This window comes from Neofelis nebulosa, chromosome 17, assembly GCF_028018385.1.
Source record: "Neofelis nebulosa isolate mNeoNeb1 chromosome 17, mNeoNeb1.pri, whole genome shotgun sequence".
Classification (NCBI taxonomy): Eukaryota; Metazoa; Chordata; class Mammalia; order Carnivora; family Felidae; genus Neofelis; species Neofelis nebulosa.
In genome coordinates, this window is record NC_080798.1 from 44069046 (window position 1) to 44086843 (window position 17798).

The following is a 17798-nucleotide window of genomic DNA, read 5'->3' on the forward strand; positions in this document are numbered from 1 at the left end:
CACACACAGATGTGTGCAGAGGTGGGAGTGGTGGCTAAAAGCTTCCCCTATACTAGTGATGTACTGGAGACCACGTGACTTCTCAGTGACATGAGCACTTTATTTTTTTTTTAATTTTTTTTTTTTTCAACGTTTTTAATTTATTTTTGGGACAGAGAGAGACAGAGCATGAACGGGGGAGGGGCAGAGAGAGAGGGAGACACAGAATCGGAAACAGGCTCCAGGCTCCGAGCCATCAGCCCAGAGCCTGACGCGGGGCTCGAACTCACGGACCGCGAGATCGTGACCTGGCTGAAGTCGGACGCTTAACCGACTGCGCCACCCAGGCGCCCCTACATGAGCACTTTAGTTCTAACTTTAGAGTCCTATTTTTGGTTTAAAACACTCCCTCCTGAAAGTGCAATCCATGTGGGGAGATGGGGAGTCATGCATCACTTTCTGGTTGGGCATGAAATGGAGGACAGTGAGGCTTATGGGGTTAAGAGGCAAAGCCTGGCACAGGATACCCAAGGGACAAGTGGGAGGGGGCCATAGATGTGCTTTAATCAACATTGTGGTGTTCATATTGGGGTTGTAGCTAACCATCAGTTTGCTGAATTCTGTTCTCTATTTTCATTTAGCTGCTATCACCAAAGTCACCCAGCAGCTTTGCTTTTGTGTCCTGACCGAGCTTGATGTAGCTGAAGAGAAAAAGGTTGAAAGGAAAACTGACTAGAGGCCAGAGGTGATGTCCCTTGAGGCCTGGAAGACCAGCCACAGCCACCAAAGTCCAGATGACAAGACTGTACAGGCCCAACTCTCTTGTTCTAAAGGATCCTGTGGGCCACATTATGTAAGGGGGCTCAGGGCCAATGGCCTGCTTTGGTGGTCACTCTCATTGGGAGCAGACTCAGGGTCTGAGGCCAGCCTGAAGGTGGGAACTGTATAGAAAGTGGTGGTGGGAGGGCTTGGGGTCAGGGGAATAGTTGTTTAGTTTTGTTTCTGGTGAGTAGGTACAGCTTACCAAACACTTGGCAAGTTGCACTGGGGAAAAGGAAGTGCTAGGTTAATAGCTGTGGCTGGTGGTTCTGAATTTGATATTTGAGGTTTGAATCAGAAGTCTCTACAAAAGGGGCTGCTTTATGGCAAGTTTTCCTCTGACCAGGTCCAAGCATCTGACTGTAGAGGCCTAAAATGCTATCATTTCTTCCTGTGACTCAAAATCTTTCCCTGGAAAGACGGCTGTATTCCATTATTTATTGATATTATTTAATCCAGAACCCCAGTTCTAGCAAAGCATTGGTGTTCATTCATCTACCGAATGCCACAGGCTGATTGTGTTTAAAAATTCAAAGTTACTCCAAACTGAGTCCCTCTGCCCTTAGAGGTGTCTCTGTGTGGTGGTGGATCAGACTCAGACCACAGATTTTTTGGTTTTAGCACATTCTTCTGTTGAGTCTTAGCTGCAAAGGTGAACTTTAAAGATTTTTTTAAACTCATGTATCAATTACACGTTAGTCAATAGGTCACAGATTACAAGCACCTGGCTCAAATCAGCAAGGACAAATGAACAAATTCATGAGTCAGAAGTCTGGTAATACTGCTATTTTGAAGGATAATCCTTTATTTTACTTGAGACCTTAGGTCTTTGTTCTAGATGATAGAAGGTAAATTTCTGGGTTTCTGGTATGAACTTTAAGAGGACATGAACTGTTCTAGAATTCAAGTGGATTACCTGAATTCTCTCAGCTGTCAATGGCTTAGAGACCATCTCATGGACCCAAGCCACCAAATAGCTTGTTTCTTTCTGTAAGGGCCGGTGTGAGGGATGCTGTGCAGACCCACACAAGCCCACCTTGGTGCTAGAAGTGGTCATTTCCCTTTTCTGAAAACCTCACATCACGCTGCATGCTCCTCTTCTATCCCCAACACTGGGCTCTGTTTACACTCCGAGCTGTCTTGGTGTGGATCATCAGGATAGTGCATACCTGTCCTGTCTGCCTCCGCTTGCTGGAGGTTTGGTGGGCCTGCAGTCTCAGGAAGAGCTTGGTACTTGTGTGGACCTCTATTTTCTCCCTGTGGAGATAAGTGAAGACTTAGGGGGGGAAAAAGCTGCTTCATCCTCAAATCTGGCTCCTCAGCAGACTGCGTGATTGGAAGCAACTAATTCTGGTGCTCAGGCTGTGCTTTAGCATCCAGGTCAGGCCAGAGCAGATTTGGCCTAATGGATGTTCGTTCCCTCATGGACAGCCATGGTTGCGGTGGACTGTACAACTGTCCTGTGACGTGTCCAGACACTGTTATCCTGGGTCCAGAGGAACCTGCAGACTTGGCTCATCCCCTGCCTGGACTTCTTATCCTTTGGTTTTAGAATTGGTCAATTGTAAAGACAAGAATGAGGCAATCTCCCTTCCTGATCATTCTTTTCCACCAAATGGCCCCAGTCGCAGTCAGGGGAATGGCCTTGGTCATACTTGCTCAATAAAGACAATCAGGGGAGCATGAGCACAGCTGTCTTCGGTTCAGGGCATGCATGGATGAGAAAATGAGAGGACATTCCTACTGTCATGGGTTGGGGCAATAGGGAGTCTGTGCAAAGGCTGACTTGCCTAGACTGTGTAAACTTGACTCCTGTCTGAGGCAAGATGGCACTTTTCCCAGGGATCCTCTGGAGCTAATCATTGAAGTGGTGTGTGCTTGTCTTGAGGATCCCTGACCAAGGTTTTAGCTTTCTCCACTGAAGTAAATGACCAGCTAGTCCCAAGAACTTGCTGCCCCCCACTGGCTCCTGGGGGAAGCATGGGCCTCACACCCTAAGTGACCCCATACAAGCTTAGTGAGCCATGTCATCCCCCTCTCATTACTGGATGGCATCTGCATTTTTCCCCTCTGTGCTGGATACAGACTTCACCCAGGAACCCATCTGTGGGAGGGAAGCCAGAGACTCCCTACAGCACTCAAGCTTTGTGGTGGAATTAAATTTCTGCAAGGTCTTTGTTGTTCATCTCCTTCAATCCTTCTCCTGGTGTGCTAATCCCTTTTGCAGTAGGTACAGTATGTGAGGTTGTCAGTCCTTTAATGTTGGCAAACCTTAATGAGTATAGAAACAGCAGTGAGCACATTATAATGGCACTGAGTAGTTTTTAATCCTTTGTTTCTATGCCTACAGGAGACTAAGATGACTAGTATTACACATGTAAATTGCTGCCTGTTACTTACAGCACTGAATTGTACCTTTGTGGATAGTTAGGATGGTAAACTAACATTTTGTTGGTTTTGTAGCCACAAGAGTACATATGGAATTTAATCACTTTGGCAGGTTTAACATAAATCTAGGAATATAGGAAAGACCCACAAAATGAACATAAAGTGAAAGAATGGGTGGAGGCAGGTTAGAAAAAGAGAGATACTTAAGAAATTACAAAAGATGTGGGTAGAAGACATCCCTGTGCAACTCATCTTTCCATGTGATGGGTGTTCGTGCCACAGGGCAAGAAGGCACATTTTGAATCAAAGTTTCTGTGTATTATTTTCCTAGACCTGTACTATCCGGTACAGTTAACTATTAGCTACATATGGCTAATTAAATTTAAAAATATTGATTCCTCAGTTGCACTAATCATAAATTTTAAGAGCTGAGCCACATATGGCTAGTGGCTACTATTGTACAGTACAGATATAGAATGTAATTGTGCATGAAGTTCTATGGGACAGTGTTCTCTTAGAAGAATAAATGCCAACTCAGAGCAAAGATGTGTGGTATGGAATGAAGTAGGGACAGAGTTTGTTTATAGGGAGTCCAAGTTCCGTTAATCACTTTTTGGTGAGTACTGTGCACAGTTAACATTTCTCATTGGAAAGCTAAGTTCAGGATATGCTTTTCTTTTCCTCACTTGACTGAAGTCCTTAGTGTCTAAGGTCAATCCTGAAAGCTGTCTCACTAACCACCCCCCCCCCCCGCCCGCCCCCCCGCCCATTTTTGGTCGAGGGTGGGGATAGGAGATGGGAGGTACAGTGGGAAAACATGTAAAGCCATTCAGATTTAAAAGGTTTTTGAGGGGCGCCTGGGTGGCGCAGTCGGTTAAGCGTCCGACTTCAGCCAGGTCACGATCTCGCGGTCCGTGAGTTCGAGCCCCGCGTCAGGCTCTGGGCTGATGGCTCGGAGCCTGGAGCCTGTTTCCGATTCTGTCTCCCTCTCTCTCTGCCCCTCCCCCGTTCATGCTCTGTCTCTCTCTGTCCCAAAAATAAATAAAAAACGTTGAAAAAAAAAAATTAAAAAAATTAAAAAAATAAAAAAATATAAGGTTTTTGAGGAGGGACAGCTGGGTGGCTCAGTTGGTCAAGCATCTGACTTCAGTTTAGGTCATAATCTCATCGTTAGTGAGTTCCAGCCCTGCGTCTGGCTCTGTGATGACAGCTTGCAGCCTGGAGCCTGCTTTGGATTCTGTGTCTCCCCCTCTCTCTGGCCACCTCCACTCACCCTGTCTCTCTCTCTCAAAAATGAATAAACATTTAAAAAATATTAAAAAAAAGGTTTTTGAGGAGTGTCTGGGTGGCTCAGTCCATTGAGCATCCAACTTTTGATTTTGGCTAAGATCATGATCCTAGGGTTGTGGGATCAAGCCAGCATTGGACTCTGCGCTGATTGTGGAGCCTGCTTAAGTTTCTCTCTCTTCCTCTGTTCCTCCCCCACTCACTCTCTCTAAAAAAAATAAAAACTAAAAGGTTTTTAAGGAATGACTTGCTCCTATTTTTAAAGTTAGTTTTTATTAAACATAAGAGTATCACATTCATACATATCCTGTTCTTTCTGGCACCACTGCCAAAGGAAGATAACAGTCTTTACAACCATTATCAGAGTCAGGAAACAGGGTGGTAGAGACAGCTGTTAACTTAAAACCTCTCATAGCTCAAGCAGATTCTACTTCCATCTCTATGGCCACAACTATCCAGTCTTTGCTGCTATAAGGGACCAACTATAGCCCTTCTAGATTCCATCAAAAGAAAGGCTTTTACTGGAGGCAGGTGGCCGGGTGGTATGAGAAAGCTAAATCTTAGTGCTGAGGAAACAGGAGGCTCTCCTCCACTTACTGGCCTTAGGGTAGGAGGAGAATGGGAAAATCCCCAGGCCAGGAAGCATCATTTTTACAGCATTTTTTCTCCCCAGACTATAGAGTCACTTTTGATTGAGGCAAAGGGGCCCTACTGTTACTGAAAAAGACACACTCCTTTAGCACAGGTTTTCACTGGTAGGAGGGTGCTGTTGGACATGGGTTTTCCCTTCTACTTGTTAAGCTAAGAAACCCAAGGATGTTACTAGGGTGGCTGAAGCTGCAGTTAGAGCCCTCAAGGGCCTGTGATAGAATCTCATGGGATCATCAGTCTGAATCCAGGTCATGGGGACTATCATAGCCAAACTCCTTCTGCACATCCAAAGGGTATTTGCTCCACATCTGTGGTCTGCTGCTGCCTCTTTCCTCTTCACTGAAGCTGTCGTATTCATCAGAGCCTAGAATGATAAAAGAAATGGGCTGTTTGAGTTTCTAGGTGGCCACGACAACCCTTTACCATCTCAAGAAGGTCTGGGTTTTTTGTTCTCTATTCTAAAATACTTGCTTAGTGAAGAGAATTTTGAATTTAAAAAAGCAGGGGAGGGCACCTGGGTGGTTTAGTCAGTTGAGCATCCTACTTCGGCTCAGTTCATGATCTCACGGTTTGTGAATTCAAGCCCCTTTGGTTTCTCTGTCCCCTTCCCCTGCCCTGCTTGTGCTCTCTCTCTCAAAAATAAACAAAAAAAAAGGCAACCCTGTTTCTCTACCGCCTAAACCAAGTCCCTCAACACTGGAATATTTTTTCATTTCTCCCCCTAAGTATAGGATTTTTTTGTTGTTGTTGTTATAATAGTTGTAGTCATACTGTAAATATAGTTTCATGTCTGCCCTTTTCAACATATCACAGGCACTTCCCCAAAAGAATATTCCATAGTTTAATTGTTCCTCCATTAACAGAGACCAAGAAGTTCTTTTTGTTGGCACAAAGAACATAATCACTGAAGGAACTTTATCATCAGAGTATCTCTCCTTCTTCCTTCCCCAGGGTACCATGCCTGTGTTGCAGCTTCCTCAAAATGGTATAAACAAAGCAACTTCTTTGAGAAGTTATATAACTGATTTGTCAAAATCCTAGCTCTGCTCCTACTGGCAAACCTCTCCAATACTTTCCTGACTGAGCGAGAGAAGAGACACTGAGCTAGATGTTTCCCTTCATCCCAATCACTAAAGTTAGTGCAATACTGTTCTGGAGACAGGATGAGGCTCAGTGAGCCATTAACTATGTCCCCAAGACCCACAGATAGGCCATGAAAGAACCAAGGGTTCGAACCCAGGCCTGACTGAGATTAAAACCCCAGTAGGCCCCCTGGAAACACTGGTCTTTGGGGCTCTTAGAGCTCCAATGGCTTGTGGGTGAGCTGCTGGGAATGGTAGAGAAGGAAAGCCAGTTAAGATGTAAGTGAACCGTGCTCACACCTCAGTCTTAGATCCCACCAGTCCCTTCCCATCCAACACTGCCACCCATGTACCTCTGGAATCTTCATCTCCATCACTGTTCTCCTCCTCTGGGTACTCATTGCGCCAGTTACTCTCACTATTCTCATCATCATCATCTTCATAAATGTCTTCTGGTTGCTGGTCATCATTCACCTGCACATCTCAACACAATCATGAGTATAAATCAAAACCTCTAAGGTTTTAGGGGGGAAGCTATTAGCATACCAACTTGGAGAGATCATTTAAGAACACTGTGTGAAAGGGGCGCCTGGGTGGCTTAGTCGGTTAAGTGTCCAACTTCAGCTCAGGTCATGATCTTACGGTGAGTTCGAGCCCCGTGTCGGGCTTTGTGCTGACAGCTCAGAGCCTGGAGCCTGCTTCAGATTCTATGTCTCCCTCTCTTTCTGCCCCTCCCCTGCTCATGCTCTGTCTTTCTCTGTCTCAAAAATAAATAAATAAAAAAAAACCATTAAAAAAATTAAGAGCGCTGTGTGAAAATGAGGCAGCCTAGGAGCTGCTTTGAATCTGCTGCACAAGAGGCTATAGTAACCTTAGGCTACAAGATAGTGACAACAGCCCTATTCCCCACTCAGAGTCCAGCTCCAGGCATTACAATCCTGATAAGATAGGATGAACTCCACCCGAAGGGAACACACCAGGCTGGGGAGGAGAGACAGCTCTGAGCAGGTGATGGCAGTGATCTTCAAACTTTAGGATAGCCAGGTGGGAGAGGGATTAAATGGATTATGGGTGATGCCAAAAATCAGAACCAAAACTTGAGTGTAAGGGCAGGAAGAGGGGCTATGCAATGGTCCAGGGTGGGTGTGTGACTGTGAGACTATGGTTGCAGTATAGGTATGGGATAAATATGCCTTTCACCATTTTAGAATGTTTTAAGAATAATGATGTCTGGAGCGCCTGAATGGCTCAGTTGGTTATGTGTCCGACTCTTGATATTGGCTCAGGTCATGATCTCATGGTTGTGAGATCAAGCCCCACATCAGGCTCTGTACTGAGTATGGAGCTTTCTTGGGATTCTCTCTCTGCCTCTCCCCTGCTTGCACATTCTTACTCTCTCAAAATAAACAAACAATATCAACAAAAGAGTTGGAATGCCTGGGTGGCTTGGTTGAGTATCCATCTTTAGCTCAGGTCATGATCTCATGGTGCCATGATCTCATGGGCTTGATGCTGTCAGTGCAGAGCCTGCTTTGAATCCTCTGTCCCCACCCTTTCTGCCCCTCCCCCGCTGGTGGAAAAAAATAATAAGGATGTCAGGAGCACCTGCGTGGCTCAGTTAAGTGACTCTTGATTTTGGTTCAGGTCAAGATCTTGCGGTTCATGAGATCAAGCCCCATGGCAGGCTCTGTGTTGACGGTAAGGAGCCTGTGTGGGATTCTCTCTCTGCCCCTCCCCTGCTCATGTGCAGGGGCACGCCCTCTATCTCTCTCTCAAAGTAAACAAACTTAAGAAAAAACAAAACAGAATAATGATGTCAAGGGGCGCCTGGCTGGCTCAATCAGCAGAGCATGTGACTCCTGATCTTGGGGTCATGAGTGTGAGCCCCACGATGGATGTAGAGCTCACTAAGAAAAATAAATAAAGATGTCAAGATGTTAGTTTTCTTCTTCTTTTTAAAAAAAGAATTTTTTTTTTAACATTTATTTATTTTTGAAAGACCGAGAGACAGAGCGTGAGCAGGGGAGGAGGAGGAGGAAGAGGAGGAAGAGGAGGAGGAAGGGGAGGAGGAGGAGGAGGAAGAGGAGGAGGAGGAGGAGGAGGAGGAGGAGGAAGAGGAGGAGGAGGAAGAGGAGGAGGAGAAGGAGGAGGAGGAGGAAGAGGAAGAGGAGGAGGAGGAGGAGGAGGGGGAGGGAGAGAGAGAGAGGGAGAGGGAGAGGGAGAGAGAAACAGAATCCGAAGCAGGCTCCAGACTCTGAGTTGTCAGCACAGAGCCTGATGCAGGGCTCGAACCCACGACTGTGAGATCATGACCTGAGCCAAAGTCGGATGCTTAACTGACTGAGCCGCCCAGGTGCCCCAGGATGTTAGCTTTCTTAATCCAAGGATCCCCCCCTTTTAAGATATAATTTTAAAAAAAGCTTTTATTACCATTCATGGTTTTTTAAAATTTTTTATTTATTTAAAAAAAATTTTTTTTAACGTTTTATTTATTTTTGAGACAGAGAGAGACAGAGCATGAACGGGGGAGGGTCAGAGAGAGGGAGACACAGAATATGAAACAGGCTCCAGGCTCTGAGCTGTCAGCACAGAGCCCGACGCGGGGCTCGAACTCACAGACCGTGAGATCATGACCTGAGCCGAAGTCAGCCGCTCAACCGACTGAGCCACCCAGGCGCCCCACCGTTCATGTTTAAGAATCTCTGGTTTATTTTCTCTTTAAGTCCCCATGTTTTTCCCCAAGGGTGGATGGTATAAATGTTAAAAATGATATTGCAAACCTTATAAAAGATGTATTAAGAGCAAACATTATCAATGTAGACCGTCGTTCCCAAAATTTCTTGCACTAAACCCAGGTTCCCAGGAAGCATTTAAAATAAACGTTTCCATTTAAGCAAGAACAAGAAGAGGTAAGAACAACCTTGAACCCAGTGGATGCAAAGCATCCTGACCAGAGAATTGCTTAGGCTACCTCATGCCCCTCATCCTCATGGGTCCCCTTACCAGCTCCCACTCCTGGCTATAGGGCTGCACGGAGAGGATGTTCTCAATCCATCCTGGAGTGGCCATCTCCAAGTAGTAAATGTCATATACATAGTCATCCTTCTGTTCCTCCTGGTGCCCAATTCTTGGTCCATCCTCAGATACAGCCAACCGCTCACGGATCAACTCTATAGAATTGCAGAGGATCACATCTGGGTCAGAGATCTATAAAGAAATCAAGAGATAATACATACATGATCTAAACCATTGATGTTCCAAAAGGAGGAATCTAAGATTTGAGTGAAAGAAGCCTCTCTATAGTTGTCTATGTTAAATTCAAGATTCTTATTCCCATGTCCTACTAGTTTCTTCTTAATTAGCAATGAAATTAAAAACTCAATTATCTCTAAAAACTTAATGTGTAGTTTTTCTTTTGAAATAGATACTTATAGGCTCCTGTCCTTTTGTGCTTGGCTGACAGAAGAGAGCACATGGAAAGATGGGCCTGAGAAGAGGGCCAGCAGAGCTGGCTGGTCTTGTCCCCACGTCTTCTAAGCTCCTTCAGTATGATGTTCTCCCCTTAGGGATCTGCATTTTGTGTGACCTCCTACAGGGGTCTAAAGGCGATTCCTGGACTCATGACTACCACCACCTGGCTTGCCCACAATGATGTCCCACTTTTTTTTTCAATAAATATTTTTTAAGTTTCTTTTTTAAATGTTTATTTTAGAGAAAGTGTGTGTGTGAGGCAGGGGATGGACAGAGAGAGAGGGAGACAGTGGATCTGAAGCGGGCTCTGCATTGACAGCAGAGAGCCTGATGTGGGGCACAAACTCATGAACTGTGAGATCATGACCTGAGCCAAAGTCAGACGCTTAAGTGACTGAGCCACCCAGGTGCTCTAATGATGTCCCTCCCACTTTTAATCACAAACCAGGAGTGAACTCCCCTATAATCCTACTGCTAGAAAGAATAGCTCAGGATAGATTGCCCCAGAATAGAACTGGCCCAGGGAAGAGGTACTCCAGGGCAACAGGCTGTGTCATCCAGAGTAGCATAGGTCAATTTGCAAACCCAGGGGGGCATGCTACAAATGACCCCTCTCAAAGGGTTCATCAGAGGAGGCTGTGTAGCTCAAACCAGATACCATATTGGGAGGAATGTTGCATAGCTAAGGCAGATAAAGGGAGACCAGACTTAGAAGATGAAGAGAATTAATTCTTTCTTGCTCCAAAGTCAAAAGGAACTAGAGATGTCACTTTTTGTGCAGGCTGTTGACCAACCTCAAAACTGTTCACAAGCAAAGTTCTGGCTCCCATTTATAAGCCCCCCACCCTTAGTCCAGCAAATCATGCAGCCATTAAAATATTTACAAAGACTAGCAAACAGAAAAATGCCATACTCTGAAGACAATAAGCTGATTTTATACTCTGAAGACAATAAGCTGATTTTACTCCAATTACCTTTGTGATGGGGGTAAAATAGGTGATTTTTTCCCCTTTTTACTTTCCTGTATTTTTTCTTAAAAAAAAAAAAAAATTTTTTTTTTTTTTCAAATGTTTGTCTATTTTTGAGAGAGACAGAGAGCACAAGCCAGGGAGGTGCAGAGAGAGGAGACACAGAATCCAAAGCAGGCTCCAGGCTCTGAGCAGTCAGCACAGAGCCTGCCGTGGGTCTCAAATCCAAGAACCGTGAGATCATGACCCGAGCTGAAGTTAGTCGTTTAACCAACTGAGCCACCCAGGCACCCCTCCTATATTTTTCCAAAATTTCTATAAGGAACATCTATCATTTTTATAAAAGAAAAATTATTCTTTAGTCTAGTCTATGTGTATGCTGGTATAAACATACATACTATCTTGCCAGTCTTCATGGTTATCACTTTAATGGTGCAGGCAGTTGTGTATGTCAATTTCTCAGTTTTTAGCCTACATCTACAATGCTGCAATGAATGTGTTTCCTGCATGTGAAAAATGGGGATAAAACACCTACCTCATAGGGTTTGCATGAGGATTAAAGGAGTTAAATTAAAAGAAAACACAGTAAGGACTTAGCATAGTACTTAATGCACAGTAATTACTTAGTAAACCAACAGTAGCTTTTGTTAAGACCATAGCTGTTTGCTTCTGAATTATTTCCCTAGGATAAATCCTGGGGTTGAGATCACTAGATAAAATGAATTGAACTTTTTCACTTTAAAAAGTATATATAGGGGCGCCTGGGTGGCTCCGTCGGTTAAGCGTCCGACTTCAGCTCCGGTCACGATCTCGCGGTCCGTGAGTTCGAGCCCCGCATCGGGCTCTGGGCTGATGGCTCAGAGCCTGGAGCTTGCTTCCGATTCTGTGTCTCCCTCTCTCTCTGCCCCTCCCCCATTCATGCTCTGTCTCTCTCTGTCCCAAAAATAAATAAACGTTAAAAAAAAAATTAAAAAAAAAAAATAAAATAAAATAAAAAAATAAAAAGTATATATAGGGGCGCCTGGGTGGCTCAGTCGGTTGAGCGTCTGACTTTGGCTCAGGTCATGATCTCGCGGTTTGTGAGTTCGAGCCCCGTGTTGGGCTCTGTGCTGACAGCTCAGAGCTTGGAGCCTGCTTCAGATTGTCTCTCTCTCTCTCTGCCCCTCCCGCATTCACACTCTGTCTCTCTCTCTCTCTCCTTCAAAAATAAACATTAAAAAAAATAAAAATAAAAAAATAAATTGAAGTAGTTTTAAAATAGGTCCTAAGCTATTTTTAGGATTGCTGATAAATAAAGCCATGCTGTTTTCCAAAAGCCTTGCATCAACTGTAAGCACTACAATTGTGTACCATTTTAATCTAGCCTTGCCAGCAGTGCTATCAATCTTTCCCCTGCTAGTCTAGTAGACATAAAACCCCAAGTTTGCTTTCAGTTTAAATCCATTTTTAAAAAGATAATTACTATGGACAAGCATTTTTTTAAACCTGTGATTAATTCTACAGCTGTGTTTTTGAAGAGCTGTTTAAAAGACAATCCTGAGGGGCGGTTAAGCGTCTGGATTTTGGCTCAGGTCATGATCTCTTGGTCTGTGAGATTGAGCCCCCTGTTGGACTCTATACTCACAGCACAGAGCCTCCTTGGATTCTTTCTCCCTTTCTCTCTGCCCCTCCCCCACTTGCACTCCTCCCCTCTCTCCAAATAAATAAACATTAAAAAAATATTTATGGTACATATAAAAAAAGACATGAGACATTTTTGTTTCGTAATAAATAAGGCGGTGGCCAATTACTACTCCTTAGTAGCTCTTTTTTTGAGATAAGCTATCAAGCCTGTCCTTTTCTCTGTCTTCTTAATGTCAGTGAAGATCATTTTTGTTCCAGGGATGTACTTTCTGCAATTATCTAAATACTCCATCAGTGTCACCTCTCCCCAGGGCTTCTTTGTTCTTGTTGGCATCTGTGTAAGAAAATCCAGGGGCCTGACCTATCTTGCACCCACTGGACCATGGAGATCTGGCTCAGTCTTGTGTTTGCCTTGCCTCTCGTTTCGACAGAATGGCACGGGGCATTCTTTTGGACAAAAATCTTGCCTTTCTCAACGTCACCCATTTTTAAATTGCTTTCTTCACATGGAGACTGAAGATGCCCACTGGCAAGCCGGATGTCCCGCTCTCTGATATGCAAACATTTTTGATGTGTTTAGTTTTTATTGCATTGTTGGGAAGTCTGTGTTTACATCCTTCATCAGCTTACATACTAGTTTTTCTTTTAAAATTGAATGAGCTCTTTGGTTGATTCAATTCCACCGAACGTTGGTTTACTTTTTAAGCTATTTGACTTATAACTCATAAATCAGTTTTCAATTAGTTTTGGTAAAAGATGTGGCTGTCATCATCATGCACAAATTGTTATCCAAGTATACCAGCATCATGATGAAATATTTTTTGCTTGATATATTTGGAATTAAAATTTCAGTTTTTAAACTTTAACTTTTAAAAGGAGTGAAGAGTGAAGTTTATTAAGTTTTTTTTAAGTTTATTTTGAGAGAGACAGAAAGAGAGTGCAAGCAGGGGAGGGACAGAGAGCAAGGGGGACAGAGGATCTGAAGCAGGCTCTATACTGACAGCTGAGAGCCTGATGTGGGTATCAAACTCATGAACCATGAGATCATGACCTGAGCCAAAGTGAGAGGCTTAACCAACTGGGCCACCCAGGTGCCCCAAGTTTTTTTGTTAAATCAATGGGGGGTGAACCTTTTAGTTTGAGAGTTTTCTATTTCTATAGTCTGAATACAGGTAGCCTTTGTTTTTTGGAACTGAAGTACAAAACAAATTTAGTAAATCTAACAATGGAAAGAACACTGGATTAAATGTGAAGAGACTTGCATTCTAGACTTAAATCTGCCTCAAACTTGATTCGCTAGGGAGAACTAGTCCTTTAACCTTCCTTTGATGAGTTTTTCCATCTGTTTTATCTTTACATTGCTCAAAACCCTCCAGTAATTACCCAGCTAAGGGTGAAAGGCAATGTGTCCCTAAAAGCATCTTCAAGGGGCGCCTGGGTGGCTCAGTCGATTAAGCGACCGACTTCGGCTCAGGTCATGATCTCACGGTTTGTGAGTTTGAGCCCCGCGTCGGGCTCTATGGTGGCAGCTCGGAGCCTGCTTTGGATCCTGTGTCTCCCTCTCTCTCTCCCCCACCCCCACTCACACTTTGTCTCTGTCTCTCTCAAAATTAAATAAACATTAAAAAAAAAATTTTTAAAAGTACCTTCAGGGTCGGGGTATCTGGGTGGCTCAGTCGGTTAAGTGTCCAACTCTTGATATCAGCTTAGGTCGTGATCTCGGGGTTCGTGGGTTTGAGCCCCACATAAAGTTCTATGCTGACACCTCAGAGCCTGGATGGAACCTGCTTTGGTTTCTGTGTCTCCCTCTCTCTCTCTCTGCCCCTCCCCTGCTCCCGCTCTCTCTCAAAAATGAACAAAAATTAAAAGTATCTTCAGGGTCTAACAGGAATCCTTTCCCAAATTCCTTATTATTCTCCCAGAGTTCACTGAGCTCCAGGCACACTGGTCTTGAAAACACCAAACTGCCTTTTCTTCACATATCCACAGTACTTTGCCATTCACCTCCTCCAAGTCCTCACTGAAATGTCATTTTCTGAGACCCTCTCTGTAATGGAACCAGTCTTTTCCTGCCCCCCCCCCCTTCCCTGTACAGCCCTTATTAAATTTGCTTTCTGTTTCTCTCCTCTACCTGAATGTTAAATCCACAAAGCTATAGCCACAGAACCTAAGAACAATGCCTGACACATAGTGGGCACTCAGTAAATACTGTTGAATGAATAACTTAATCTGTAAAAGGAGGTTATCTCGGCTGATAGATCATTCATTCATCAGTAGGGCGAAGCTGTGTGCCTCCTCTTGACTGTGTGCTAAGTGCCCAGACCCTGGCACTATCTGTCCGCGGGAAGGCCAGCGCTCTGCTCCCGGCGGCTACTCACTTTGGAGGAGACGGCGGCGGCGGCGGCGGTGGTCTTTGGGTCTCCTTCCTCGTGGACTAGGTCGAACAGCTGGAAGCTTCCGTCCTCGGTGGCTTCTGGGTTTCCCGGCACGTCTTCGGCCTCTAGGCTACCCGACGGAATTCCTGAGGATCGGCGGCTAGAAATCACCCTGTAGCGGCCCTCCTGTCGGATCTCCCGAGCCGAAGCGCGGAGTTCTCGGCGGATACGCTGCTGGCTGCCCCGGGAAGGGCGCAGGGCGGCTCGAACGAGCTCCTGGACTGGCTCCTCCTGGGAGGTGGTAGGGAAGAGCAGCCGGAGTAAGCAGGCGGCTCGTCAAGGGGTCAGGGATACAATTTCCCCCCATTTGCGCCCTAAGATCCCCTTCAGACATCGGCTCCATCCCGCCCAATACCTGGGAGCGCACGGTGGCCACCAACTGGAAGACATTATTCTCTGGCTCTCTCTCCACATCCTCGGGAGGTGTTTTTTGGGCTACCGACTCGACGCCGCCCCTCCGCAGGCGCTTACAAGAGAGGACAAGAGCTTCGACAGCCTCTGCGCTACGCTTCCGCTTCACGCGAAGCACTGCAGTCCTCCCGGCCTCCATACTGGCTGTCGCGGAGGACTCTGGGAACCCGTGGGGTACGACGGGAGAGCCTTTAAGTTCCGCTTCCGGGCCTCGCTCCCAGCATTCTCAGCGGGCCCTGAGAGATCCCGCCCCCGTACGCCGGCTTCGGCGTGGTGGAGGTAGCGGCGGAAGTGAACGGAGCGGTTCCCGCTGCGGGTGAGGCGCATGGGTAGGTAGGGAAGGTGGGGTTGCAGTTAGAGTCCCGGGTGCCGCCATCATCCGGCCGTCAGCCCAGCGGCTTTGGCCGACGGGCCTGACGTGGGCTTTCCAGGCCACCGGGGTATGCGTCTCTCGAGGACCTTTCTAGAGTCTGCACTGGGCGGCGGTGGGGAGAGCCTGGGCCGGCAAGAAAACTGGGATACGGTTGGGCCCCGACTCTGTAGGGTGACCTCTACGGGGACCTGGATTTTAGTACTTGGCGTCTCCCTTCAGCTACAGAAATTCGAACCGCAATCATATGGAGCTCCAGCCATCACATCCTTAATTGACCCACGCTTCTCTGATTCAGGGAACTGCTGATGGGCTCGCTTTTCCCAGTCACTGTGTTCTGAGTAGTTGGAAACCAGTCCATTCACCACACGCTAGTCAGAAGGGTCTTGTAAAAGCGTACATCTGACGTGGACGTTTTTGTGCTTAAGACCTTGAGTGGTTTCCAGCGAGTGAGAACAATATCCAAACGCGTTTCCGAAGCTGGCATGGTCCAGTGTGATTTACAGTAGCCCACGCTTAATCTATCTTTCTCGGTACTTTTGCTGGAAGTGCTTCAGTCATTCCGGCTTTTGTCAGTCTTGCTTATATACACAGGTCTTTTTTCCCTTAGGACTTTTTCTTGGAAAAGTAGGGGTAAGGTTTCCAGAAACATAAGCCCTACTTTTCTCTCTTACCTTGTAGTATCTTAATTGCCACCTTCCTCAGAGTCTAACAATTAACCTTGTTAATTCTCTTTCATAGCACCCTGCCTGTTTCCTTTCTTGCAATCACATAGTTTGTGATTGTATATTTAGTCTCTCCCTTATTAGAATCTAATCCCTTGGAAGATAAAGATCTCCTTTATTTTACTTAATGGGAGTTCTCCAGTCCCTAACGCAGTGTCTGATATTGTATAAATTTTACTAAAATTTGAATGAATGAAGCAGCTATCTGCTCTGAAATCTGGTTGGTAATCCATTTAGGGCTTGGCATGGTGGTTTCCATTCCAGCCTTATAAACTATCATGTGAGTTCACAGGTCTTTTGAATGAGGAGGGGGTCAAAATAGCTCCTGAATCTGGAGTGTGAGGTCCTTTTGGGAGAGGACAAGTCATAATAATAAAAGAGATTTATTCATAGGAGATGTGTAGTACTCAAAGAGGTTACAGGACAGGGTTCCCATCTGCAACCTTTATTTAAACTTATATGAAACTAGTAACTTCTCTAAGTTATCAAAAAACTATAGTCCTATTTATAGCCTAAGCAACAGCACAGACAAAAAGGAAATTCCATAGATTAGAGTTCTGTATTACACTCTTAACCTTTAAATAACTTCAGAATTGATCTCACATGGCCCACAGGATAAGGGTTTTAGGACTCTGCACCGTATGTACCTCACTGATATGTTTGACCTCTTGTTCAGTTTCACCTCAGTTAAACTGGTTTATTAACGGTACATGACTGTCTAAGTCTGATCTGGTGAAGTGCCCTCTCCCTCCCATGCCCATCTAAATCCTAGCCATCTTTTAAGCCTTCCCTGAACATTCAGCCAGATAGGGTTATTTCTTTCTACTGTGGCATTTTTTGGACACATTTCTTTATTTTTTTTTTTATTTTTTATTTTTTTTAACATTTTTTATTTATTTTTGGGACAGAGAGAGACAGAGCATGAACGGGGGAGGGGCAGAGAGAGAGAGGGAGACACAGAATCGGAAACAGGCTCCAGGCTCCGAGCCATCAGCCCAGAGCCCGACGCGGGGCTCGAACTCACGGACCGCAAGATCGTGACCTGGCTGAAGTCGGACGCTTAACCGACTGCGCCACCCAGGCGCCCCTGGACACACTTCTTTAAAGCACGTTACAGATTCTGATAGTTGGAGATACTCTTTAAAAAAATTAACATAGGAGAGGTTCACAGCTGATTGTGGCAAAACTTTTTAACCTGTAGGTTGCAACTCAGTTAAATTGTGAAATCCGGCACCTAGGTGGCTCATTTGGTTAAGCTCAGGTCATGATCTCACGGTTCGTGCATTCAGACCCTGCATCAGGCTGTGCGCTGACAGTGCAGAGCTTGCTTTGGATCCTCTGTGTCCCTCTCTCTCTGCCTTTCAAAAATAAATAAACATTGAAAAATGCTTCTCAAAGTAAAAAGTAAAATAAACATTGAAAAAATTGTGAAATCAGTTTAGTGGATCATGATCAATTTAAAAAGAAAAATCAGGGCACCTGGGTGGCTCAGTAGGTTGAGCGCCTGACTGTTGATTTCAGCTCAGGTCATGAGTTTGAGCCCTGCATCGGGCTCTGCGCTGACAGTGCAGAGCCTGCTTTGGATCCTC

General features: G+C 45.3%; 3 protein-coding genes, 1 long non-coding RNA gene and 1 pseudogene across 17 annotated transcripts in view; 3 read left to right on the forward strand and 2 right to left on the reverse strand.

Moving 5' to 3' along the window:
• The window catches only part of SLC7A6 (solute carrier family 7 member 6), a 36687-nt gene extending 32957 nt beyond the window's left edge, over window positions 1–3730 (forward strand). For all 4 annotated transcript variants that reach the window (XM_058706136.1, XM_058706139.1, XM_058706138.1 and 1 more), the window contains exon 10: window positions 621–3730. In XM_058706136.1, the coding sequence (XP_058562119.1) occupies window positions 621–715 (95 nt within the window). In that variant the 3' untranslated portion in view covers window positions 716–3730. The remainder of the gene's footprint in view (window positions 1–620) is intronic.
• Window positions 3731–3945: 215 nt separating this feature from the next.
• LOC131498788 (uncharacterized) lies at window positions 3946–4716 on the forward strand. The gene is made up of 2 exons (XR_009255591.1): window positions 3946–4028; window positions 4284–4716. It is a non-coding gene; the product is annotated as an uncharacterized LOC131498788 (long non-coding RNA).
• An 8-nt stretch (window positions 4717–4724) lies between these two features.
• SLC7A6OS (solute carrier family 7 member 6 opposite strand) lies at window positions 4725–15278 on the reverse strand. Its single transcript, XM_058706140.1, has 5 exons — window positions 15059–15278; window positions 14647–14934; window positions 9210–9413; window positions 6560–6680; window positions 4725–5488 (listed from the first exon to the last, which is right to left on the reverse strand). Exons 1-5 carry the CDS (start codon window positions 15251–15253, stop codon window positions 5358–5360), a joined length of 939 nt encoding a protein of 312 aa, XP_058562123.1. The 5' UTR covers window positions 15254–15278; the 3' UTR covers window positions 4725–5357.
• Window positions 11636–14640, reverse strand: LOC131498787 (cytochrome c-like; annotated as a pseudogene).
• PRMT7 (protein arginine methyltransferase 7) overlaps window positions 15263–17798 on the forward strand; it is a 47353-nt gene continuing 44817 nt past the window's right edge. For 5 of the 11 annotated variants that reach the window (XM_058706116.1, XM_058706117.1, XM_058706119.1 and 2 more), the window contains exon 1: window positions 15290–15443. The gene's annotated coding sequence lies outside the window, so the exon portion shown is untranslated. Of the gene's footprint in view, window positions 15444–17798 lie in introns of all 11 variants that reach the window. The other 6 variants (XM_058706111.1, XM_058706115.1, XM_058706118.1 and 3 more) reach the window with 4 other exon arrangements.

Bases quoted from the DNA above. Each gene is read 5' to 3' on its own strand.
- SLC7A6OS (XM_058706140.1), bottom strand. From the start codon at position 15,253: ATGGAGGCCGGGAGGACTGCAGTGCTTCGCGTGAAGCGGAAGCGTAGC. The intron at 9,414-14,646 runs GTGAGTAGCCGC...ATTTCTTTATAG, and splicing joins CCGCCGCCGTCTCCTCCAAA to ATCTCTGACCCAGATGTGAT. The intron at 5,489-6,559 runs GTACATGGGTGG...TTATCATTCTAG, and splicing joins TGGAGATGAAGATTCCAGAG to GCTCTGATGAATACGACAGC.